This window comes from Cherax quadricarinatus, chromosome 38, assembly GCF_038502225.1.
Source record: "Cherax quadricarinatus isolate ZL_2023a chromosome 38, ASM3850222v1, whole genome shotgun sequence".
Taxonomy (NCBI): domain Eukaryota; kingdom Metazoa; phylum Arthropoda; class Malacostraca; order Decapoda; family Parastacidae; genus Cherax; species Cherax quadricarinatus.
This window is the reverse complement of record NC_091329.1, coordinates 20212454-20237824: the sequence shown is the minus strand read 5'-3', so window position 1 is coordinate 20237824 and position 25371 is coordinate 20212454. Positions and strand designations below refer to the sequence as shown.

General features: G+C 38.0%; 1 protein-coding gene across 3 annotated transcripts in view; it reads right to left on the bottom strand.

The window, feature by feature from the left end:
- The window catches only part of EMC4 (ER membrane protein complex subunit 4), a 49387-nt gene extending 25125 nt beyond the window's left edge, over window positions 1-24262 (bottom strand). Inside the window, exons 1-3 of one of the 3 annotated variants that reach the window (XM_070092146.1) lie at window positions 24083-24262; window positions 10886-11097; window positions 480-635 (exon numbers count right to left, since the gene is read on the bottom strand). In XM_070092146.1, coding sequence (XP_069948247.1) covers window positions 480-635; window positions 10886-11089 — 360 coding nt within the window. In that variant the 5' untranslated portion in view covers window positions 11090-11097; window positions 24083-24262. The other 2 variants (XM_070092145.1, XM_070092147.1) reach the window with 2 other exon arrangements.
- Window positions 24263-25371: the final 1109 nt, after the last annotated feature.

Below are 25371 nucleotides of genomic sequence, written 5' to 3'. Positions count from 1 at the left end.
GATAGGAATGAGTGGAGACGAATAGTTTTTGGGACTTGACAAGCTGTTGGAGTGTGAGCAGGGTAATATTTTGTAAAGGGATTCATTGAAACTGGTTAGCCGGACTGTAGTCCTGGAGGTGGGAAGTACAGTGCCTGCACATTAAAGGAGGGGTTTGGGATATTTGCTGTTTGGAGCAACACGTGAACTGTCGTATCTGAGTGCCTCTGCAAAGACAGTTTTTATATGTGAATGATGGTGAAAGTGTTTCTTTTTTGGATCACCCTGCTTCGGTGGGAGACAACCAGCATGTTGAAAAAAAAAAAAAACTAAAGCATCACTGGCAATACACTAACACTATAAAATATTACTGATGATGAAATAGCACTATAAAACATTACTGGTGATGAAATAACACAAAGTATTACAGGTCATAACACAAAAATCATTATTGATGATAAACTGACAAGGTAAAAGTACATTCAGCCAATATAACTTACTTGTAGTCCTGCATGTGTACCCTCAATTGTTTTAAACGTAGTATTTGTAGCCCAAAGTGCCTTGATTGGTCGCAACAGCATCATGCCCACCATCATGATGGGAAAAATACTGATACTGCTTCCTGCCATGAACATCAAAAACAAGTTCATTGGGACCTGTAAAATTCAACATTAGTGATAAATAATAATTTAAAGAAAAGATGAAATATAAGAAAGGCTACTTTCAAACAACACTCAAATTGATTTCAACTCAAAGTGTTCAAGACACTTGTAATTTTTTTGGCATAATCTACTAACATGTCAGGTATACATAAGTGTCTGCAACCTACTCTCAGTTTAACAAGCTAATCTCCTCATAAGTAACTATCAATATTTCAATGTTTCATGGAAACATACAATACTAACTTTATTTCTGTGAAGTGGGGTATATTATACAATTAGGGTAATTTACATATATGAACTACTTTAACCCTTTGACTGTTTCGGTCGTATATATACGTCTTACGAGCCACCGTGTTTGATGTATACATACTCATAAATTCTAGCGGCTTCAAATCAAGCAGAAGAAAGCTGGTAGGTCCACATGTGAGAGAATGGGTCCGAGTGGTCAGTGTGCACCATATAAAAAAAAATCCTGCAGCACGCTGTGCATAACGAGAAAAAAAAACCGACCGTTTTTTTTAATTAAAATGCCAACTTTGTGGTCTATTTTCGTATAGAATTTATGGTTGCATTCTCATTTTCTTGGTCTCATTTGATATAATGAAAAACATATTACAGAAATAGAGGTGATTTTGATTGGTTTTACTAAGAAAAGAACCTGGAAATGGAGCTCAAAGTAGGGGAAATGTTTGATTTTTGCCAATGTTCAAAAGTAAACAAATGATGTCGTTGTCTAATAAATGTCCAACTAGCCATTCTAATATGCAGTCATGAATGGGATGACATTATTTATACAATTATTACAATATTGCAGTAGTCTGCATAACAGTAAATCTTCTATTTTTTGTTTGAATAAAAATTCAAAATAAAAAGCAAGAGTAATATCAGAGGGGCATGGAGACGTGACTGATGAACAAAGAAAATGTTATTTTAGAGCCAGGAATATCTTCACTGTTCATTCTAGACCTTATTTTGAAATTGTCATATTTTTAAATTTTTGTGAAATTGGCCAAATTGCAAATTTCTGACCATGTTATTGGGTAGTTTAAATCTGTAAATGGGCAGTTTCTTGTACTCAATTGATAGAAAAAATGGTGTTCTAAAGAAATAGCTATGAGTTTGGTCAACTGGAGCAACAGAATTAGTGGAAAATAGGGCTCAAAGTGGGCGAAATCGCTAATTCGTAAATATCACCGAGATCGCTAAGTTCGCAAGAGCATAATTCTGTCAGTTTTCATCAAATTTCATTCTTTTGGTGTCATTACCATCGGGAAAAGATTCTCTATCATTTCTAAAGAAAATTTTTTTTTTTTTTTCCAGAAATTTTTCGACACCACGAGACGCCTCAGGATTTGGGGCTGTGACAGTCAAGGGGTTAAAGAAAGCCACTTACTATGCAAGGCATTTCAGGAAGTACAAATACTATTTACTCTGTTTTAAGTCAATTTAGGTCAGGCTACATAAACCTATAAAAGCATACATTTCTCCATAAACAAGTACAGGTACCATCCGACTTACGACCAAGCTTGGTTCCGACCAACCGGTCGTAACTCAAAATGGATGCAAGTCGAACCTTACTACTGAATATCAATATCACACTTTTGTAATGATTTTATTTTATTGTTTTATTTTGGTATTTCATTTTTCCTTTACTTTTTATGGTGTTAGTACTCTATTTTATACCATAAAGTTTAGGATAAACACTGTGTACAACACAAACAGTCGTTTATTTCCCAGAAATTTGGCATAAAAAACATGGTCGTAAGTTGAGTGGTCGTATGTCGAGCAGGTCGTAAGTCGGATGGTAGGTGTACATAAATTAAAAAAAAAAAGGCAATGATACTTTTGCCCAAGATAAAGGATGCCAACAAGGAGGCTGAAAATAACCAGGATATGTTGACATAAATATGATTATTACTGGTAGTGAGAGAATGAGCTGCTTTCTACTACCCCTCCAGTTATCTGATAATTACATTGGAACCTCTACTTGCAAGTTTAATCAATTCCATGACCTTGCTTGCAACTGAATTTGCTCATTTGCAGAGTCAATTTTCCTCATTTAAATTAATTGAAATATCAATTAATCCGTTCCAGTGGAATTCTGTACAGTGGACCCTCGACCAACGATATTAATCCATTCCTGAGAGCTCATTGTTAGTCAAAATTATCATTAGTCGAGTTAATTTTCCCCGTAAGAAATAATGGAAATCAAATTTATCTGTTCTTGACACCCCAAAGTATTGAAAAAAAAAATCTTTACCACATGAAATATTAATTTTAATACACACAAACTGAAGAAGACATGTACAATTACATGACACTTACCTTTATTGAAGATCTGGTGATGATTGATGGGATGGGAGAAGGGGAGAGTGTGGATGGTGTTAGTGTTTAGAAGGGGAATCCCCTTCCATTAGGAGTTGAGGTGTCGAGTCCTTTTCCGGGGTTACTTCCCTTCTTTTAATGCCACTAAGACCAGCTTGAGAGTCACTGGACCTCTGTCGCACAACATATCTGTCCATAGAGCTCTGTACCTCCCGTTCCCTTAAGATTTGTCTAAAATGGGCCATAACATTGTCATTGTAATAGTCACCAGCACAGCTTGCAATAGCTGTGTTAGGGTGATTTTCATCCATAAAGGTTTGCAGTTCAACCCACTTTGCATACATTTCCTTAATCTTTGAAGTAGGCACAATGGATTCCACAACTGGCATAGGCATCTCAGGGTTAGCCCCAAACCCTTCAAAATCTTTCTTAATTCCCATACTAATTCTCACCCTTTTTATCACAGGGTTGGCACTAGAAGCTTTCTTGAGGCCCATGTTGACTTACTTTGCAGGTGCAATCACTAAAAACGCTGTGATAATATGAAATGTTCCGATTGTATGTTTGGATGCGACCGCAGTGGCTGGCTTGTAAATACTGGCACCCATGGGACAAGTGAGGCGCACTCAGGCCACACGTGGACGCGTCTTGAACGGAACGAATCGCTTTGGTCGAGATTTTTAGTGCTAGTCAAGGCAAAATTTTTGCGTTAAAATGTATCGGTAGTCAGATTTAACGTTATACGATGCCATCGTTGGTCAAGGGTCCACTGTACAGTGGACCCCCGTTCGCGAAGTCATCAGTATGCGATAAATCCGGTATCCGAAGCATTATATTGCAAAAAATTTGCCTCGGTTCCCGTTACAAAACCCGGTATGCGATACGATTCGTACGAGACGTGTCCACGTGTGGCCTGAACTGCCCCGGGTGTGCCAGTGTTTACAAGCCAGCCAGTGTGCACATGTCTAAGGATACATTCGGTACATTCTATATCATCCATATTATCACTGTTTTTGGTGCTTGTTTCTGCAACATAAGTCACCATGGGCCCCAAGAAAGCTTCTAGTGCCAAAGGGTGAGAATTAGTATGAAAATTCAGAAAGATTTTGAAGGGTTTGGGGCTAACCCTGAGAAGCCTATGCCAGTTGTGGAATCCGTTGTGCCTACTTCAAAAATTAAGGAAATGTGTGCACAGTGGGTTGAACTGCAAACCTTTATGAATGAAAATCACCCTAACACAGCTATTGCAAGCCATGCTGGTGACTATTACACTGACAATGTTGTGAACCACTTTAGGAAAGTCATAAAGGAACGAGAGGTACAGGCCTCTATGGACAGATATGTTGTGTGACAGAAGTCCAGTGACTCTGAAGCTGGTCCTAGTGGCATTAAAAGAAGAAAGGAAGTAACCCTGGAAAAGGACTTGCTACCTCAAGTCCTAATGGAGGGGGATTCCCCTTCTAAACATTAAAAACTTCGACACTCTCCCCTCCTCCCATCCCATCAATCACCACCAGATCTTCATTAAAGGTAAGTGTCAATTATTCTATTGTGATTATTCTATTGTTATTATTGTTATTGTAATTATTCTATTGCATTAAACTTAATATTTCATGTGGTAAAAGTTTTTTTATTTCATACTTTTGGGTGTCTTGCACGGATTAATTTGATTTCCATTATTTGTTATGGGGAAAATTGATTCGCTTTCCAATAATTTTGCTTTATGATGAGCTCTCAGGAACGGATTAATAACGTGAACTGGGGGTCCACTGTACTTCAATAATTTCGCTAATGTCAACTCTACGGCTTATTTATCTATCTCACTTCATCTAATATGAATAATAAACAATATAAATAACATATAAACCTGATATATACTCTAAAATGAACGAAATATGTAATTCATGTAGTGATATGGGCGGTGTCGGCGGTGGACGAGAGTCTGTCTGGAGACCGGACAAAATACTTCTTGAATGATTTCGCTAATATCATCTATACGGCTTATTTACCTGTCACAGTTCATCTAATATGACATAACAAACAATATAAATAACAAAGAAACCTGATATATTCTCCAGAATGAATAAAATATGTCATTACTGTATATATGTGAAGCGGCGGCGGTGGCCGACGAGTGTTTGTCTGGAGACAGGACAAAATACTTCTTGAATATTTTGCTATCATCGATTCTACGGCTTATTTATCTATCACAGTTCATCTAATATGACATAACAAACAATATAAATAACATAGAAACCTGATATATACTCTAGAATGAATAAAATATGTCATTATATATGTGAGGCGGCGGCCGACGAGTGTTTATCTGGAGACAGGACAAAATACTCCTTGAATATATCGCTATCATCAACTCTACGGCTTATTTATCTATCACAGTTCATCTAATATGAAATAATAAACAACATAAATAACATAGAAACCTGATATATACTCTAGAATGAATAAAATATGACATTGTGTAACAGGTGGAGGCAGCCACAACCGCTCCCTCTGTTGTGGTAAACACTGCCATCTAGTGATGGCCTTTTGAAGCCGTCTATTATAATTATTATGTAGTACATTATTATTATATGTATATTATTATTATTATTATTGTATTATACGGTATTATTATACTATTATTAATATACGTATTATTATAATTATCATTATTATTATTCATATTATTATCATTATTATTATTATTACAATGTAAATAATTTGTAATTTTTATTCACACAAAAAATATAAGATTTACTGTTATGCCTTATTGCAATAATTGTATAAATAATGTCAACCCATTCACTACTGCATATTGGAATGGATCTTGAAACACAGCCAAGCAATGAAACATTTCTTCTACATTGAGCTCAATTTCAAGGTACTTTTCGTCGTGAAAGCAATCAAAATCATATCTATTTCTGAAATATATCTTCCATTCTATCAAATGAGACCAAAAAAAGAGAATACAACCATAAAAACCATACAAAAATACCACTAAGGGGTGGCTAATTGCTGAGAAGTGAACTCCATTATTTATGGTCCGATTTCTTTCATTTTTGGTGTAAGTTAAGAAACATCTTTCCATCATACGTTGCCCAAGTTTCAATAACATAGTCCAACAAACAAATAAGATACAGTTTCCTATATCAAGAGCAAGAGTCTCTCACCAGCATCAAGGAACCTGCCTTGAGGTCTGCTCGCTTATGGAAATTTTGCTTGAGTATGGAAGCAAAAAATCGACCCATCAACTGCTCGTATTTGGAAAAACTCACACATGGATGTGCTCGCAAATAGAGGTTCCACTGTATACTCACAAAAAAGCCCTAAACCCAGTGAATCATTTAGCAATTCATTTTATCTTATTTTCTTTTGAAGCCTTTCCTAGTACAGGTTGGCTATCACTAATCTGGCATCATCGGGACCTGTAGGGTGCTGGATTAGTGATTTTGCTGGATTACAGAGTGGTTAGGTTAGTATACACTTAACCCAACAGCGATATTTACACATTGGTGATTTCACCCACTTTATGCCCTATTTTTGGCCCATTCCATTGTTCCAGTCTGCCAAACTCATAGCTATTTCACTAGTATTCCTTCTATTCTGTTGACTGAGCACAAGAAACTGCCCATTCACCTATTTCAATTACCCAATAAAGTGGTCAGAAATCGGTAATTTGGCCAATTTCACACAAATTTCAAAAGCTGCCAATTTCAAAAGATGGTCCAGAATAAACAATGTAAACATTCCTAGTACTAAAATAACATTTTCTCTGTTCATTAGTCATGTCTCCAAACCCCTCTTAAATTATATTTGCTTTCCATTTTGAATTTTTATTTACACAAAGTAGAAGATTCACTGTTATGCAGACTAGTGCATTATTGTAATAATTGTATAAATAATGTTGGCCAGTTGGACGGTGACGTCATTTGTTTACTCTTGAACATCGGCAAAAATTGAACATTTCTGCTACTTTGAGCTCAATTTTAAGGTACTTTCTGGCATTAAACCAATTAAAATTATATCTATTTCTGTAATACATCTTCCATTTTATTAAATGAGACCAAGAAAACAAGAATACAACCATATAAACCACACGAAAATACACCGCAAAGTCGGGTTTACACCATAAACACAGTCACAGTTTTTTCTCATTATGCACTGCATGCTGCAGAATTTTTTATATATAGTGCACTCTTACCACATAGACCTATTCTCTCATATGTAGGCCAAAATTTACTGGTCACAGCTTATCTGAGTGAGCTGAGCTCATGGTGACTGACAGTGGCTTCAAAGCCACTTTATCTTTTATGGACAATGCACGGTATATGTGCTTTACACAATGAGAAGCATTTCTTTTATTCATTGGAACCATCACTAGGGCTAAAAGTGAGCAGGTTATAACAATAAATGGAGAAAAAAGAATTGGAATGACTTATGCAGCAAGTAGCACCACCAAACAGTAGCAGCAGGTTGGTGTGGCAGCCTTGAAAATTTGAAATTATGCTAGCCGTAATTAGTGCCGGATTACTAATGGAACTGGATTACTGATTGCTGGATTAGTGATGGCCAACCTGTGTAACATTCTTCTTTTTATGGCAGCCCTGGCTGTCGTCTCTGCTCGTGAAATAAACTACCACAGGGAGAGCAGTGTGTATTTTGTTTGTTTTCTTCCACCGATTGTTCTTTTCTTCAGAAACACACACCTGAACCCCTCTGGTGGTCCACCCACATTTTCTTCACCTTCATGGTATCCATTAAGAAGTATAATATTACCCCTGAAGCGTTGATAACCCAAGAAAGCTGAGCATAATAGCTTATTTCCAATGAATACATTTGAGTTTCGTTTCCCAAGAATGCTACCCACAACAGGTCCTAGTTATCTATTTTATTTAGTGCTAAATGAAAAGGGGCAGAAGGTATAAGAGACTTACCCATATGACTTGCCTCACTTTTGCACTGCATTCAAGCCCATTATAAGTTTTATTAATTAGTGACTTTCTACTGAATGTTCTATAATGTTCTCTATGTAAATTTTTAATGATAAAGATTTTTCCCATTTACAGTTTCCTTTATGTTGTGAAGCGAATGCTCTACCACTGAACTATGAATATTTACTAATAAACAATACTGTTTAACCAAACAATTACATATAAGTCAATGTAAAGCTTCTGCAAGCATCTGATTTCAGGTTGATTCTACATGAGGTCAACTCCAGAATAAAACTTCCACAATAGCCAAGACATCAAACAAATGTAGCTACTATGTCCCCATAGGTTAAGTAGTCTATGTGATTACCTAGTGAAGTAAACATCATCCACAAACCTACATAATTTTTTTAACAAGTATCTACAATACTTTTAACAACTGATTATCAAGGGTGCGGACAAAATGGAAAACTGCAAAATATAGAACAGAAATTCTCTTAGTAAGAATTGCTCTTCTAATTCACATATGCACAGTTATGTCACCATATTAAAAACAATATACTCAGATCACAACATAATTGAGGTTCAGACATGTATGCGTGGAGCCCCAGACTGACATAATGAGACTAGTCACGAGGGAGCATTCACCAAATTCAACTTCAATAACAAAACCATAAAGTGGGACCAAGTAAACCAAGTCCTAACCGATATAAGCTGGGAAGATATACTAAGCAACACAGACCCCAACTTATGCCTAGAACAGATTAACTTGGTGGCACTCGATGTATGCACAAGGCTTATTCCTCTAAGAAAAAGGAGGAGTAGATGTAAAATAGAAAGAGACAGGCGCTCCCTTTACAGGCGACGGAAAAGAATAACAGAGCGGCTAAAAGAGGTCAATATATCTCAAATGCGTAGGGAGACACTGGTCAGAGAAATAGCAAGCATCGAACTTAAGCTAAAGGAATCTTATAGGAGTCAGGAATCGCGGGAAGAACTAAAAGCCATAAATGAAATCGAAAGAAACATAAAGTATTTCTTCTCCTATGCCAAATCAAAGTCGAGAACAACGTCCAGTATTGGGCCCCTACTTAAACAAGATGGGTCCTACACAGATGACAGCAAGGAAATAAGTGAGCTACTCAAGTCCCAATATGACTCAGTTTTTAGCAAGCCGCTAACCAGACTGAGAGTCGAAGATCAAAATGAATTTTTTATGAGAGCCACAAAATTTGGTTAACACAAGCCTATCCAATGTTATCCTGACGCCAAATGACTTCCAACAGGCGATAAATGACATGCCCATGCACTCTGCCCCAGGGCCAGACTCATGGAACTCCGTGTTCATCAAGAACTGCAAGAAGCCCCTATCACGAGCCTTTTCCATCCTATGGAGAGGGAGCATGGACACGGGGGTCGTCCCACAGTTACTAAAAACAACAGACATAGCCCCACTCCACAAAGGGGGCAGTAAAGCAACAGCAAAGAACTACAGACCGATAGCACTAACATCCCATATCATAAAAATCTTTGAAAGGGTCCTAAGAAGCAAGATCACCACCCATCTAGAAACCCATCAGTTACACTACCCAGGGCAACATGGGTTTAGAACAGGTCGCTCCTGTCTGTCTCAACTATTGGATCACTACGATAAGGTCCTAAATGCACTAGAAGACAAAAAGAATGCAGATGTAATATATACAGACTTTGCAAAAGCCTTCGATAAGTGTGACCATGGCGTAATAGCGCACAAAATGCGTGCTAAAGGAATAACAGGAAAAGTCGGTCGATGGATCTATAATTTCCTCACTAACAGAACACAGAGAGTAGTCGTCAACAGAGTAAAGTCCGAGGCAGCTACGGTGAAAAGCTCTGTTCCACAAGGCACAGTACTCGCTCCCATCTTGTTCCTCATCCTCATATCCGACATAGACAAGGATGTCAGCCACAGCACCGTGTCTTCCTTTGCAGATGACACCCGAATCTGCATGACAGTGTCTTCCATTGCAGACACTGCAAGGCTCCAGGCGGACATCAACCAAATCTTTCAGTGGGCTGCAGAAAACAATATGAAGTTCAACGATGAGAAATTTCAATTACTCAGATATGGTAAACACGAGGAAATTAAATCTTCATCAGAGTACAAAACAAATTCTGGCCACAAAATAGAGCGAAACACCAACGTCAAAGACCTGGGAGTGATCATGTCGGAGGATCTCACCTTCAAGGACCATAACATTGTATCAATCGCATCTGCTAGAAAAATGACAGGATGGATAATGAGAACCCTCAAAACTAGGGAGGCCAAGCCCATGATGACACTCTTCAGGTCACTTGTTCTATCTAGGCTGGAATATTGCTGCACACTAACAGCACCTTTCAAGGCAGGTGAAATTGCTGACCTAGAAAATGTACAGAAAACCTTCACGGCGCGCATAACGGAGATAAAACACCTCAATTACTGGGAGCGCTTGAGGTTCCTAAAACTGTATTCCCTGGAACGCAGGCGGGAGAGATACATGATTATATACACCTGGAAAATCCTAGAGGGACTAGTACCGAACTTGCACACGAAAATCACTCACTACGAAAGCAAAAGACTTGGCAGACAATGCAACATCCCCCCAATGAAAAGCAGGGGTGTCACTAGCACGTTAAGAGACCATACAATAAGTGTCAGGGGCCCGAGACTGTTCAACTGCCTCCCAGCATACATAAGGGGGATTACCAACAGACCCCTGGCAGTCTTCAAGCTGGCACTGGACAAGCACCTAAAGTCGGTTCCTGACCAGCCGAGCTGTGGCTCGTACGCTGGTTTGCGTGCAGCCAGCAGCAACAGCCTGGTTGATCAGGCTCTGATCCACCAGGAGGCCTGGTCACAGACCGGGCCGCGGGGGCGTTGACCCCCGGAACTCTCTCCAGGTAAACTCCAGGTAATGTATTAAAAAATATAGTGTCCATGGCTGATACAGTATAAGCATATAAACTTACCGACTTCAGTGGACTGAGTGCAGTATCCCAAGCTTTTTTTATGACAAGGTTTGGGTCTCCTTGTCTGTTGGCTTCAGCATGAACTTGATTAATTGAACTTCTATACCCTGGAGGTGCAGGCAGATTATCACTACCACGCTCTCCTCTCCGACCTGCTAAGTCTAGCGCCCATTTACGTCTGTGTGCAATAGTGCGATTGGCCATCTTTTCAACTGAAATTAAATTAAATTTAACTAACTTCTGTATACCTATACATTCCTACAATATACAATACCCACAATAAAGGTTAAATAATCTACTGATTACAAAAGGGCTGCATAAATCAATTGATATTAAGCATGATAACAAATTAATAGACCAAAGTTTCTCTCCAAGGAACTTGTAAAGCAGTACTCTGCAACCCCAGGATCAAGAACAAGAAGGTTTTAGGATGGGTAAGGGATGTGTAGATCAAGCATTTACATTAATCAAGTAAGTTAATAATATTCAGATAAAGGTAAGGAAGTTTTTGTTGCCTTAAACATATGATAGGGTGGACAGAGAAGCACTGTAGCAGATGTTGCAAGTGTATGGAATAGGTGGTAGGTTACTTAGAGCAGGTCAAGGTAGGTAGAAGAGAGAGAATTTTTTTTCCAGTAAAACTAGGCCTGAGACATGGATGTTTAATTTCACCATGGTTGTTTAAAACATTTATTGATGGGGCTGTAAAAGATGTGAATGCTAGATTGTTGGGATTAAAAGATAAGGAAACATATAAAATGGAAATTGTGACAGTGGCCCAGGCAGTGTTACCCGTGTTGCTCGTCTACTGGCTGGGCAGTGTTATCCGCCGGGTCTTAGATGTTTTCAAAGGCCTGAAGAGGCTTTAGGAAACCCAAGCAACTCTGCCGAGGTCAAACACATTGGCAGTTTGCATACCTGAAGACATGAAAAATTGTGCATGCTAGTACAACAGACACAGTCATTACCTACATGTACTTACAGTTAAGGGGTTAAACTTGCTCAACATATAAAACATTCACTTGTACTACTGCACATGCTATACATAAATGACAGTCAATTAAAATATGAACCCACCACTAAAGCTCTTCCTGGAGAGCTGCAAGAGAACTCATAGGCATAATACAAAATGTAAAAATTCTTTGATATCCTCCACATTTGTCTCAACCCAGGAAAGACTCATTGTGCATAAAAGGCCCTAAAATATGGAAATTGCTGCCTGAAGATTCCGAAGGTTCCCTATCTGCCAACTGCTCCAAAGCTACTGTTAAAAGGTACCTCCTTACCTTAATGTGATTCTTGATATCAGCATACTATGATAAATCCAGAAATCCTCTTGGTTTTATCCAATTCCATCTTTGTACTTCTCGTTGCAGCTTTTTTTCTTTTAACTCCCATATAATGTAAAATATGATGAAATTCCTTCTTTAGGACACAGCTGTTGTAAATGACAATTTTACACAGTATTGTCTCTGTCTTTACTTATATCCATTTCCGTATAAATAACTCTCAGAGAATTTGTATTTTATTACTGTATATTTTGTATGTTGTGTCACATTAAGGTCTGCATACAGTGGAACCTCGGCACTCGAACATAATTCATTCTAGAAGGCTGTTCAAGTGCCAATCTGTTCGAGTATCGAACAAATTCTTTGCAATCAATTTTCTTTTAGGTTGGTTGTTATCACTAATCTTTGTAGGCCCTATGGTGATTTATTTATATAAATATAAAAAAACACTGTAAAATGCTAAGAAACACAAAATAGGTTGCAGTGAAGTTTTAGCAGGTCATGTTTGTTTGGTCGAGTGCTGAGCTTCGTTTGAGTAGGGAGCTGTTCGTGTACTGAGGTTCCACCGTATTTGGTGTCAATACCTTCAGAAAGATTTTATACTATTTTGGAAGATAAAAATTCTTATTTTTTAAAAATGCCGACAAAGAAGGGGGCTTTCAATTTCGGGGGAGTCAAAAGTGTAAGTGTTAAATTAAAAACAAATGCTGAGCCTGTATGGATCATATAGCACTGCAATCTGGAGTGTGAACACTATTGAGAAGTAGACTACAATTCAATTACAGTGGAACCCCGGATTTCAGCCGTAATCCGTTCAAGAAGATCGACCTAAATCCAAAAAGGCCGAAAACTGAAGTAATATTTCCCATAAGAACCAAAGTAATATTTCCCATAAGAATTAATGTAAATACAATTAATCTGTTCCAGACACCCAAAAATATTAAGAAACAATACAATTTTAAAGATGAACTATATGTAGTTTTACATACATACACAAAACAATGAGAACTAAACGAAACGACTAATGAAATGGATAAATGAACATTTAACATCACATTTACCTTTATTGAAGATTCTTGTTAGCGTATGGAAGACAGGGAGGAGGAAAGAGGGAGGACTGATTATTGTTTGGAAGGGGAATCCCATAAGGACTTCAGGTATAAAGTCCCTATCCAGGGTTACTTCCCTTCTTTGTCTTTTATTGGCACTAGGACCAGCTTGAGAGTCACTGCACCCCTGTCGCACAAAAAAAACTGTCCAGAGAGCGAGTGTTGATTTGGATTTGCCATATATCCTAGCAACCTGGGGCACACATACACCACTTTTGTACTTGTCACAATTTCTTTCTTGAATTCTATCTTGTTTCTTACTTTCTTTACCAAAGGGCTGGCACTTGGAACTTTCTATGGGCCCATGGTGGCTTGTTTCTCAGTCGCACTCAATAATAACCACAAAAAACAATGGATTATAACGAAATGTTTGGATGAATGCACGTAGTGTTGCTCGCTCACCAAGAGAGACAACCAGACTGACTCACACACGCGGCAGAGTGACAGGCGGATGGGGGGTCCAATACAGCTGATATCCGAGTTGCCGGCCAAAATCCAGGATAGAATTTCAGCCAAAAAAGCAGCCGAAATCCGATTTGGCCAGTATCTGCACCTGCCAGTATCCGGGGGTCCACTGTACTGTTAACCCCTAACCTCACATAGAAAATACAGTGGACCCCCGGTTAACGAACTTTTTTCATTCCAGTAGTATGTTCAGGTGCCAGTACTGACCGAATTTTTTCCCATAAGGAATATTGTGAAGTAGATTAGTCCATTTCAGACCCCCAAACATACACGTACAAACGCACTTACATAAATACACTTACATAATTGGTCGCATTTGGAGGTGATCGTTAAGCGGGGGTCCACTGTACAACCATGAGGGGCAAGACTGAAGGTCTCCACTTTGGAGATAGGTATACAGTAGTACCTCGAGTTACGAACTTAGTTCATTCCAGAAGGCTGTTCGAGTGCTGATACTGAATGAATTTGTTCCCATAAGGAATAATGTAAATTAGATTAGTCCATTCTAGGACATAGCTTGAAGACAGTAGGACTATATACAGAAGATGAGGTAATCAGTCCCTCAACCTAGGAGTAGGTGCGAAGAGCACCATAGTCGTGGAGATTCTGAAGCAGAAGCAAGGAGCCTGGTGCTTATATAGTAACGTCAGGTGTAGCAGACGAGGGCATAGTCACTGGTAGGTGGGATTCCCCAGTGGAAGTAGGTCCTTCCCAAAGAGATGGGTTAGTTGTAGTAGTAGTTGTCGTAGTCGTGAAGGAAAATAAGTTTTCATAACATAGGTAGCAAAACTACATGAGCAGTTCTATCAAAACTGTCCTTTTTATCAGGCACTATACTTATTGTAGGAATTAGAATTATAGTGGGCTAGCTGTAAATTAATATTTAATTTAAGTAGTATTCTTAGAAGATTAAATGTAGAATTGGAGATAACTGCTTGTTCAAATAGGTCGAAGAAGGTTAAAGTTTGATTCTTGCTTGAACTTTTATTTTATAGTTAGTGTACATGCATATCTTAGTGAGTAGGGAATGAAAAAATAAAGATGATTTATGATACAACAGTAGTTTTGTTATTCGCAGTACAGAAGATTAAATATTGGATTAAGATTTGATTTAGTAAATAATAAAAAGCTTGATGAAATTTTGTGCCAGCAATCGCGGTTAGACTTAAAAGCTTAGTGTCCTCTTAGTGGCCCTCTTCTCTTTCTCCTATACATAAATGACCTACCAAATGCTTCGCAATTACTCAAACCCACACTATTTGCAGATGACACTACATACGTCTTCTCCCACCCGAGCCCAGTCACGCTAGCCAATACTGTAAATACCGAATTACAGAAAATATCTACCTGGATGAGGACTAACAAACTTACACTAAACATTGACAAAACCTACTTCATTCAGTTTGGTAACAGAGCTACAGATGTCCCTCTTAACATAATGATAAACGGATCACCTATCACAAAGCTAACAGAGGGAAAATTCTTAGGAATCCACCTTGATAATAGACTCAAATTTCATACACATATACAACAAATTTCTAAGAAAATTTCCAAGACTGTAGGCATACTATTGAAGATACGGTACTATGCTCCACAGTCAGCCCTCCTGGCCCTATACCACTCTCTTATTTACCCCTATCTCACCTATGGAATTTGTGCATGGGGCTCAACAACAATTAACCATCTCAGACCACTAATTACCCAACAAAAGGCTGCAGTTAGAATGATAACAAATTCTCACTACAGGCAGCACACTCCACCAATATTCAATACACTAAACCTACTCACCATACAAAACATCCATACTTATTACTGCACCTATTACATACATAGAACACTTAACTCTGATATTAACCCTCCCCTCAAACATCTCCTTGCCAACCTCAACAGAACACATGACCATAACACAAGGCACAGATCACTCTTTGATGTTCCTCGTGTCCATCTCACACTATGCAAAAACTCAATGCACATAAAAGGCCCTAAAATCTGGAATTCATTACCTGTAAATATAAAAGAAACACTACCTGTTTATAAATTCAAGTCTCTTCTCAAAGATCACTTACTCACCCAAAACCAAATAAATACTGAATAACTGAACCTTATAAATTGTATATCTTAAATGTTTCTCACAATTATATCACATAAATGTTAAACCTAAAACCCAATCTAACTTTATTATTTTTTAAATACACTACCTAACAGAATACTCCATACGACTGAATGTACAACAATGCATGCAACCATATGACCTGTCTTTGTAATACTCACTTGTGCTTTATAGTAATCTGTTTACATTAATGTTTTATCACTGATTTCATCATTGCTTAGTTAATCTTAAGTTAATTTTAAGCCAGCCCGTAATGCTATGCATAGTATAAGTGGCTTTGGCATGCTGCTCTTATCTGTATTTTTTTGTACCTCTGTATGTGTGCTCAAATTGTTAATAAATAAATAAATAAATAAATAGGTTATTCTTATATTTAAGGGTTAAATTGGGATTTATAACAATAAAAGGTGAAATTGGTTTATTGAGGATAAATGGAAGTGAATTATATATATACAGAAGATGAGGTAATCAGTCCCTCAACTAGGTTGAGGGACTGATTACCTCATCTTCTGTATATAGTCCTACTGTCTTCAAGCTATGTCCTAGAATTTGTATTGATAAAGCCACTGGGTGGCGAAACGTCTACAATAAAGATACCCAGATGTTGCACATGTGTCTTAATTTCATCTGGTCGGTATTATATACCATTCTTGCATAACTTGTCAGACACTGCAACATCATGGAATCTTGATTCTGAGGACATGTACATAACCTTCACGATTACGACAACTACTACTACAACTAACCCATCTCTTTGGGAAGGACCTACTTCCACTGGGGAATCCCGCCTACCAGTGACTATGCCCTCGTCTGCTACACCTGATGTTACTATATAAGCGCCAGGCTCCTTGCTTCTGCTTCAGAATCTCCACGACTATGGTGCTCTTCGCACCTACTCCTAGGTTGAGGGACTGATTACCTCATCTTCTGTATATAGTCCTACTGTCTTCAAGCTATGTCCTAGAATTTGTATTGATAAAGCCACTGGATGGCGAAACGTCTACAATAAAGATACCCAGATGTTGCACATGTGTCTTAATTTCATCTGGTCGGTATTATATACCATTCTTGCACAACAAGAAATTATACTCCTTTATAACAATGCAAAACATCCTCAACCCCTGTCAATTTGGCTTCAGGAAAAACAAAATCACAAACGACACAATTGTAAAAATGCTAGACCTGTTTTACAGAGCACTTGAAAAAATTAATATCCACTAGGACTCTTTATCGACCTAAGGAAAGCTTTGATACAGTTGACCACAACATCCTACTCCACAAACTTGACCATGATGGTATAAGAGGCCATGCACTTACTACATATATCAAATCCTACCTTGCTAACAGACATCAGTATGTCTCTATTAAGGACACAACCTCATCAGCAAGACCACTGGATACTGGAGTACCACAGGGAAGCATCCTTGGCCCCCTGCTCTTCCTCCTATACATCAATGATCTTCCAAACGTATCACAACAGCTTAGACCTATTCTCTGTGGTGACGACACGACTTACATCATCTCCCACCCTAATCTTGCCTCGCTCAACACTATCGTTAATGAAGAGCTAGTAAAAATATCAACCTGGATGACTGCCAATAAACTTACATTTAATATTGACAAAACTTTCTACATTATGTTTGGGAGCAGAACAGGTGATGCCCAACTGAACATTGTGATTGACAACACTCTTATTGCTAAATATAATGAGGGCAAATTTTTGGGTCTGCACCTTGACAGCAACTTGAAATTCAACACCCATATCCAACACACAACAAAAAAGTGTCCAAAACAGTTGGGATTCTTTCAAAGATGCATTATTTTGTACCCCAATCAGCCCTACTCACACTATACTATTCATTCATCTATCCCTACCACACCTACGCTATTTGTGCCTGGGGATCAACAGCAGCAACCCACCTAAAGCCAATAACCCAACAAAAAGCTCCAGTAAGAATTATCACACAATCCAATGCTAGACAACACCCCCCCCCCCTCTTCAAAGACCTAAACCTATTCGCTGTACAAAACATTCACACCTACTACTGTGCAACCTACATTTACAAAACCATGAATTTTAATATTAATCCTGAACTAAAACACTTTTTTGATAGTGGCAACAGGACCCATAGACATAATACATACCAGACACAAAAATCTCTATGACATTCCTCGTGTTCAGCTAAATCTCTTCAAAAACTCAGTGTACATAAAAGGGCCTAAAATCTGGAACTCCCTGCCCAAAATCTCTAGAACTGCAGACTCAACCAGCATTTTCAAAACCACCATTAAAAAAGCCACTATCTCCCTAATACACCCCATCTTCAGCTATGTGAAAGCCAGACATGCTATTTTCTGTATCATGAACACATCCAAAACAAAGTAAACTTACTCTCATTATCTGTAATTCTCCTTATTTTACACTTACACTTGCCCAAATAACTGTAAACATAAAATTCCTAATAGTTATTGCCTAATTAATCTTAATCACCAAGAAAATCTCCAAGACTGTAGGCATACTAACAAAGATAAGGTACTACGTTCCACAATCGGCTCTCCTGGCACTGTACCATTCACTCGTATACCCTTATCTTACATATGGAATTTGTGCATGGAGATCAACAACATCCAATCACCTAAAACCCTTAATAACCCAGCTGACCTAGAGACTGTTGGCTGGCCTACAGAATTCTCCAAGGCCAATGGTATTGACGACTGGACAGACATTTTTCTTAACAAACTACTTCGACTATACAACAAACATTGTCCTATAAAAACGAAACAGATCACAAACAAACGGCTTGGTTGCCCATGGCTAACCAGCACCATTCTCAAATCCATTGATAAGAAACACCATTATGAAAAGCAATATAGACAGGGCTTAATACACAAAGATATTCTTAAACACTATTCATCAGTCCTCACCAAAGTAATAAAGAAAGCCAAACAACTATACTACTCCAGTAGATTCACTGACACAAGAGGAGATATAAAAAAGACCTGGAAAACACTCTCTCAGATTCTAGGGACCCACAAACTGAAATAAACCAAGAATATTGTCCTAACTAAACCTAATGAAACATCACTGCAACCCACCGACACAGCTAACAAGATAAACGACTTCTTCTCAACCATAGGTTCTAATCTCGCCAATAAAATCCCACGTACCAATGCCCATGCCGGGGACTACCTAGATGGGAATTTCCCAAATTCCTTCTATCTTGCTCCAACTGAGCCCACGGAAGTCACCGAGATTATAAAGTCACTTAAAAATAACTCAGGGAATCTGTCTCATGTCCCACCATTATTGTACAAGAGAGTGGCCCATGTCCTCTCGCATACTATCTCATTGCTTTTTAACAAGTCACTAGAAGCTAGCACCTTCCCGAAACTACTCAAGACGGCAAGGGTTACACCAATACATAAAGGTGGTGACCCTACAGATTTAAACAACTATAGGCCAATATCAAACTTACCATTGCTATCCAAAATATTTGAGAAACTCGTGCACAGGAGACTATATTCATTTATAACGTCACAAAACATACTCAACCCCTGCCAATTTGGATTCAGGAAAAATAAAAGCACTAACGATGCAATTATAAAAATGCTAGATCTGCTTTACACAGCATTGGAAAATAAGGAATATCCACTAGGAATTTTTATTGACCTAAGAAAAGCTTTTGACACAGTAGACCACGGCATCCTACTCCACAAACTTGACCATTATGGTATAAGAGGCCATGCGCTTGCATATTTCAAATCTTACCTTACTAATAGGTATCAGTATGTCACCATTAAAGACACAGCATCAACAACACAGCCACTTGATACTGGAGTTCCGCAGGGAAGTGTCCTTGGTCCCCTGCTCTTCCTCATATACATCAATGATCTTCCAAACGTATCTCGACACCTGAACCCCATTCTCTTTGCTGACGACACGACTTATGCCATCTCTCACCCTAATCTTGCAACCCTCAACACCATTGTTAATGAGGAGCTGATCAAAATATCGACTTGGATGACAGCCAATAAACTTACGCTTAACACTGACAAAACCTACTACATTATGTTTGGTAGCAGAGCAGGAGATGCGCAAATTAACATTAAGATCGACAACACTCTAATTACCAGGCATAATGAGGGCAAATTCCTAGGCCTATACCTCGACAACAACCTGAACTTCAGCACCCATATCCAACACACAACCAAAAAAGTATCCAAAACGGTTGGGATCCTCTCCAAGATACAATACTACGTGCTGCAAACTGCCCTTCTCACACTATACCATTCACTTATATATCCATACCTCACCTATGCTATCTGTGCTTGGGGTTCAACTGCAGCAACACACCTAAAGCCAATAATAACCCAACAAAAAGCCACAGTAAGAATAATCACTAAATCCCATCCCTGGCAACACACCCCTCACTCTTCATAGATCTAAACTTACTCCCTGTTCAGTACATCCACACTTACTACTGTGCAATCTACATCTACAGGACCTTAAATTCCAATATTAACCTTGACCTAAAACGCTTTCTTGATAGTTGTGACAGAACCCACAGGCACAACACCAGACACAAACATCTCTATAACATTCCCCGTGTCCGACTAAACCTTTACAAAAATTCAATGTATGTCAAAGGCCCTAAAATCTAGAACACCCTACCTGAAAATTCCAAAACTGCAGACACATTCATCACCTTCAAAACTACCATCAGAAAATATCTTATCTCCCTGATACACCCTGTCAACTAATAATACAAATACCACCTGGTGGTTCACACTTACACTCACTCACCCATTTGACCATAAACAGAAATATCAATCTCAATCTCAAAATAATGAATCTTAACTAGTCAAAAGTTGGCCTGTGATACTCCAATACTGAAACTATGTATAGTGCCAAAACAAAAGCATTCACATTGCTAAACTCACAACTAGTATTTAGTCACTTAGCCATAATACCAACTTATCTCATAATTCTGTAACATTTTAAACCTAAGATTTAATATAAGTCTGCCCGAAATGCCTAGCCATGCTAGGCGTTCTAGTGGTACACTCTGTAATTATTATTTTACTACATGTAAACCACACAATAACCAAATTCTGTAAACTCAGCATTGTAATACTTATAGAGAATAAAGTTTGAATTGAATTGAATTGAAAAGGCAGCAGTAAGAATGATAACAAATTCCCACTCCCGCCAGCATACTCCACCGATTTTCAAAAGTCTGAATCTGCTCACCATTAAAAACACCCATACTTATTCATGTGCCTACTACATACACAGAACAATACACGCAAACATAAACCCTCCACTCGAAATTCTCCTCACCAACCTAAACAGGACACATGACCACAACACAAGACACAGATCTCTTTTTGATATACCTCGTGTCCATATCACACTGTGTAAAAACTCTATGCACATAAAGGGCCCCAAAATATGGAATTCATTACCAGAAGATATTAAAGTAACCCAGTCTGAAAATTAATTTAAGACTCTTCTCAAAAGCCACTTAATCACCCTAGACTAAATGCTAAATACTCAGTACACACTTTACTCACTTATGTCCTCCCACATCATAACTGAAACAATCAATTTGAACCTTTTATCCATTGTTGACCCGGTGGCCTGGTGGCTAAAGCTCCCGCTTCACACACGGAGGGCCCGGGTTCGATTCCCGGCGGGTGGAAACATTTCGACACGTTTCCTTACACCTGTTGTCCTGTTCACCTAGCAGCAAATAGGTACCTGGGTGTTAGTCGACTGGTGTGGGTCGCATCCTGGGGGACAAGATTAAGGACCCCAATGGAAATAAGTTAGACAGGCCTCGATGACGCACTGACTTTCTTGGGTTATCCTGGGTGGCTAACCCTCCGGGGTTAAAAATCCGAACGAAATCTTATCTTATCTTATAACTGAATAATTGTTTTCTCAAAAAGTATATTCGAATATAAATATATCTTTGTATTATACAAATTTTGATTCATTTATAATTAATATTCTACTGTACAACTATGAAATAATTATTATCCTACTGTACAACTATGATATACTCCTTAGTGTTAAGTAGACTGAGCCAATAATGTTAAGTTGGCCCATAATGCCAAGGCATAATAAAGGCTCTCTTTGCAATGCAACCCACTATTGTAAATACAAAATCTCAATGTACTGTTTGCAAAAACATAAAATAAATAAATAAATAAATAAATAAATAAATTAGTCCTAGTTTATCTGAAGTACTCTGCCAATATAGGAGCTCCTATGGAAACAGTGTATCATGCCAAGATAAAACCATTCCCATTACTAAATTTACTAATGGTAATACGTACATACTGCTATACGTTATGAACTACCTCACTACTATCAATCTTATTAATGATAAACTTTTTAATTACGTAACTTTTATATCAGTATGCAATAATGAACACTAAAATGTACTGCTCCATAACCTGTGTCAATATAGAGTAATCAGTAATAATTAGGATTAATCTGCCTGAAATGCCTAGGCACACTAGTGACTTCTTTTGTAATTAATATATTGCAATATGTAAACCACACATCATTTTCATTTTCAAATCATCAGGGATATTCCAGAATGAAGTAACTAGCAGGACTGTCCTCCTCTTTAAAAATGTGAAATATCTGGTACAAGAGTACATGTCAGCTCATTCTATGCTGCAAATAACTTATTGTTCAGCTATATGCAATGGGGTAAATAAATGTTAAAAATCTGAAAGGGTGTTTAGGCTTCTTACCTTAAACTGGTTATACAAGTTACCCAAGAATACCCAAAAAAAAAAAAAATGTATAAAAAGTTAAAATACTCCATAAAATTAATCAAACCCTTAAACTTAAAATACAAAAATATATGCAGTACTGAAAACGACGATATCAATGTGCATAAACCATAATATTACCACAAAGAAAATTGCAGTTATAACAGGCTTACCATTTCCCAAAAGCTGTAAAGAAGAGGATGCTGGTTCAGTGGTGATGTTTGACTGTGCATACTCGAATATTACCAAAGTAAACAAATGTGCTGACTGAATGTTTCCTGCCTTATGGACCTACTACATCCCTAGCTGAGGAAATTAATCTACATTTACTGAACCTACTACATACCTAACTGAGGAAGTTCACCTACATTACCTGGACCTATTACATACCTAGCTGAGGAAGCTCACCTGCATTACCTGGACCTATTACATACCTAGCTGAGGAAGCTCACCTACATTACCTGGACCTATTACATACCTAGCTGTGGTAGCTGAGCTTCAGTTTCTAGATCTATCATTAATTGAGGAAGTACAGTACAACCTCCTGAGCTAGTTACTTCCTACATTCACAAACTACCAATGCACAAGCATGCACAGCCTCACACCACCAATGAACCTGTAGTTAATGTACTTGTACAGATTTTGGAAAGGTGTAAAAACTGGTTGTAACTGCAATGTATTTGTTATGCAGTACAATGTTTCATGATGATAGTGAAGTTATCACTGATAATATTCCTTAGTCCTGGGATGATGATGATATAATATTAGTAATAATATTATTATTATATAAAGCTAAGCACTAAACCCGAAAGAATAATACGGCTCATTATCCTATTAGTTCAGGAAGTCTGGTTAATTTTTGTAGTATTTTTAGGTATATTTTGAGGTAACTGGTGTGGCCCTCCTAACGCGTAGTATAAATCATATATTTACCTTCTCTAAATTTCAGCTTTGAATAATACGTAAAAATTACAGTAAGTCGCAGAATAAGGCAATTTTATAAAATTCGTCTATAAAAGTCATAACAGTACGTACCATACAGGTAAATGTCGTGGGTTAGCTGGTTTCAGTGTATATTTGACTGAACTTTGAGTACTATAGCACTCAGAAACATTGTTTCGGGATTTACAGTTACTGTAGAGTGCTTATACATAACCAAGTTAGTGTAAATACTTACAGAGTTGGAGTAGATGTAGAGTTGTTTACTGTGAGTGAGTGTTAGTGTCAACCAGCGTTCCTCTACCACCTCACTCAACATACTTATAGGAAAAAAAAGTTGTTCAACCAACTACTCTCACACACTGATGGCATCTTCATAAAAATCTAAATATTGTGGTCATTTAAACTGAAGAAGACGTCAGTGTGTTAGTAAGGCAGTAATGAGAGTATTATGAAGCAGCAACAGCAGCTGGATGCTGCAGGATACTTCACTTACCATGACGTCACGATCTGCCTTTCCTTCAGTTATATGATGATTATTACGTTATTATATTTCTGGGGAGCACCAAACACGTAGGGATCGTACAGTGTCTGGAGTAACAGGAGGCATTAGGGTCTAATCCAAGGAAGGGGAAGCACAGGTCCAAATCCTTAAATGAAGAGCATCTCCCTGGCATCAAGGAACCTCCCCTGAGTTGTTACCTCAGATCAAACATCTAAGTCGAATCTGCACTGGTAAATTACAACATAAACGCCCTTATTAATTTTTACTCACAGAAAACACTAATTAGCTAGTTCCTGTTACTTAGAATGACCACTTAACTTCATTCTCTTAATTTCATGTAAATTTATTAAATTCTCTGGAACATTATGTAACATAACTTTTTAATAAGAACATAAGAACATAAGAAAGGAGGAACACTGCAGGAGGCCTGCTGGCCCATACTAGGCAGGTCCTTTACAATTCATCCCACTAACAAAACATTTACCCAACCCAATTTTCAATGCTACCCAAGAAATAAGCTCTGATGTGAAAGTCCCACTCAAATCCAACCCTTCCCACTCATGTACTTATCCAACCTAGATTTGAAACTACCCAAAGTCCTAGCCTCAATAACCCAACTAGGTAGACTGTTCCACTCATCAACTACCCTATTTCCAAACCAATACTTTCCTATGTCCTTTCTAAATCTAAACTTATCTAATTTAAATCCATTACTGCGGGTTCTCTCTTGGAGAGACATCCTCAAGACCTTATTAATATCCCCTTTATTAATACCTATCTTCCACTTATACACTTCGATCAGGTCTCCCCTCATTCTTCGTCTAACAAGTGAATGTAACTTAAGAGTCTTCAATCTTTCTTCATAAGGAAGATTTCTGATGCTATGTATTAATTTAGTCATCCTACGCTGAATGTTTTCTAACGAATTTATGTCCATTTTGTAATACGGAGACCAGAACTGAGCTGCATAATCAAGGTGAGGCCTTACTAATGATGTATAAAGCTGCAGTATGACCTCTGGACTTCTGTTGCTTACACTTCTTGATATAAATCCCAGTAATCTATTTGCCTTATTACGTACGCTTAGGCATTGCTGTCTTGGTTTAAGGTTGCTGCTCACCATAACCCCCAAGTCCTTTTCGCAATCTGTATGGCTAAGTTCTACATCATTTAATTTATAAGTACTAGGGTTATGGGCACTCCCAAGCTTCAGAACCTTGCACTTATCTACATTGAACTGCATCTGCCACTTTTCTGACCAAGAATAGAGTTTGTTTAAG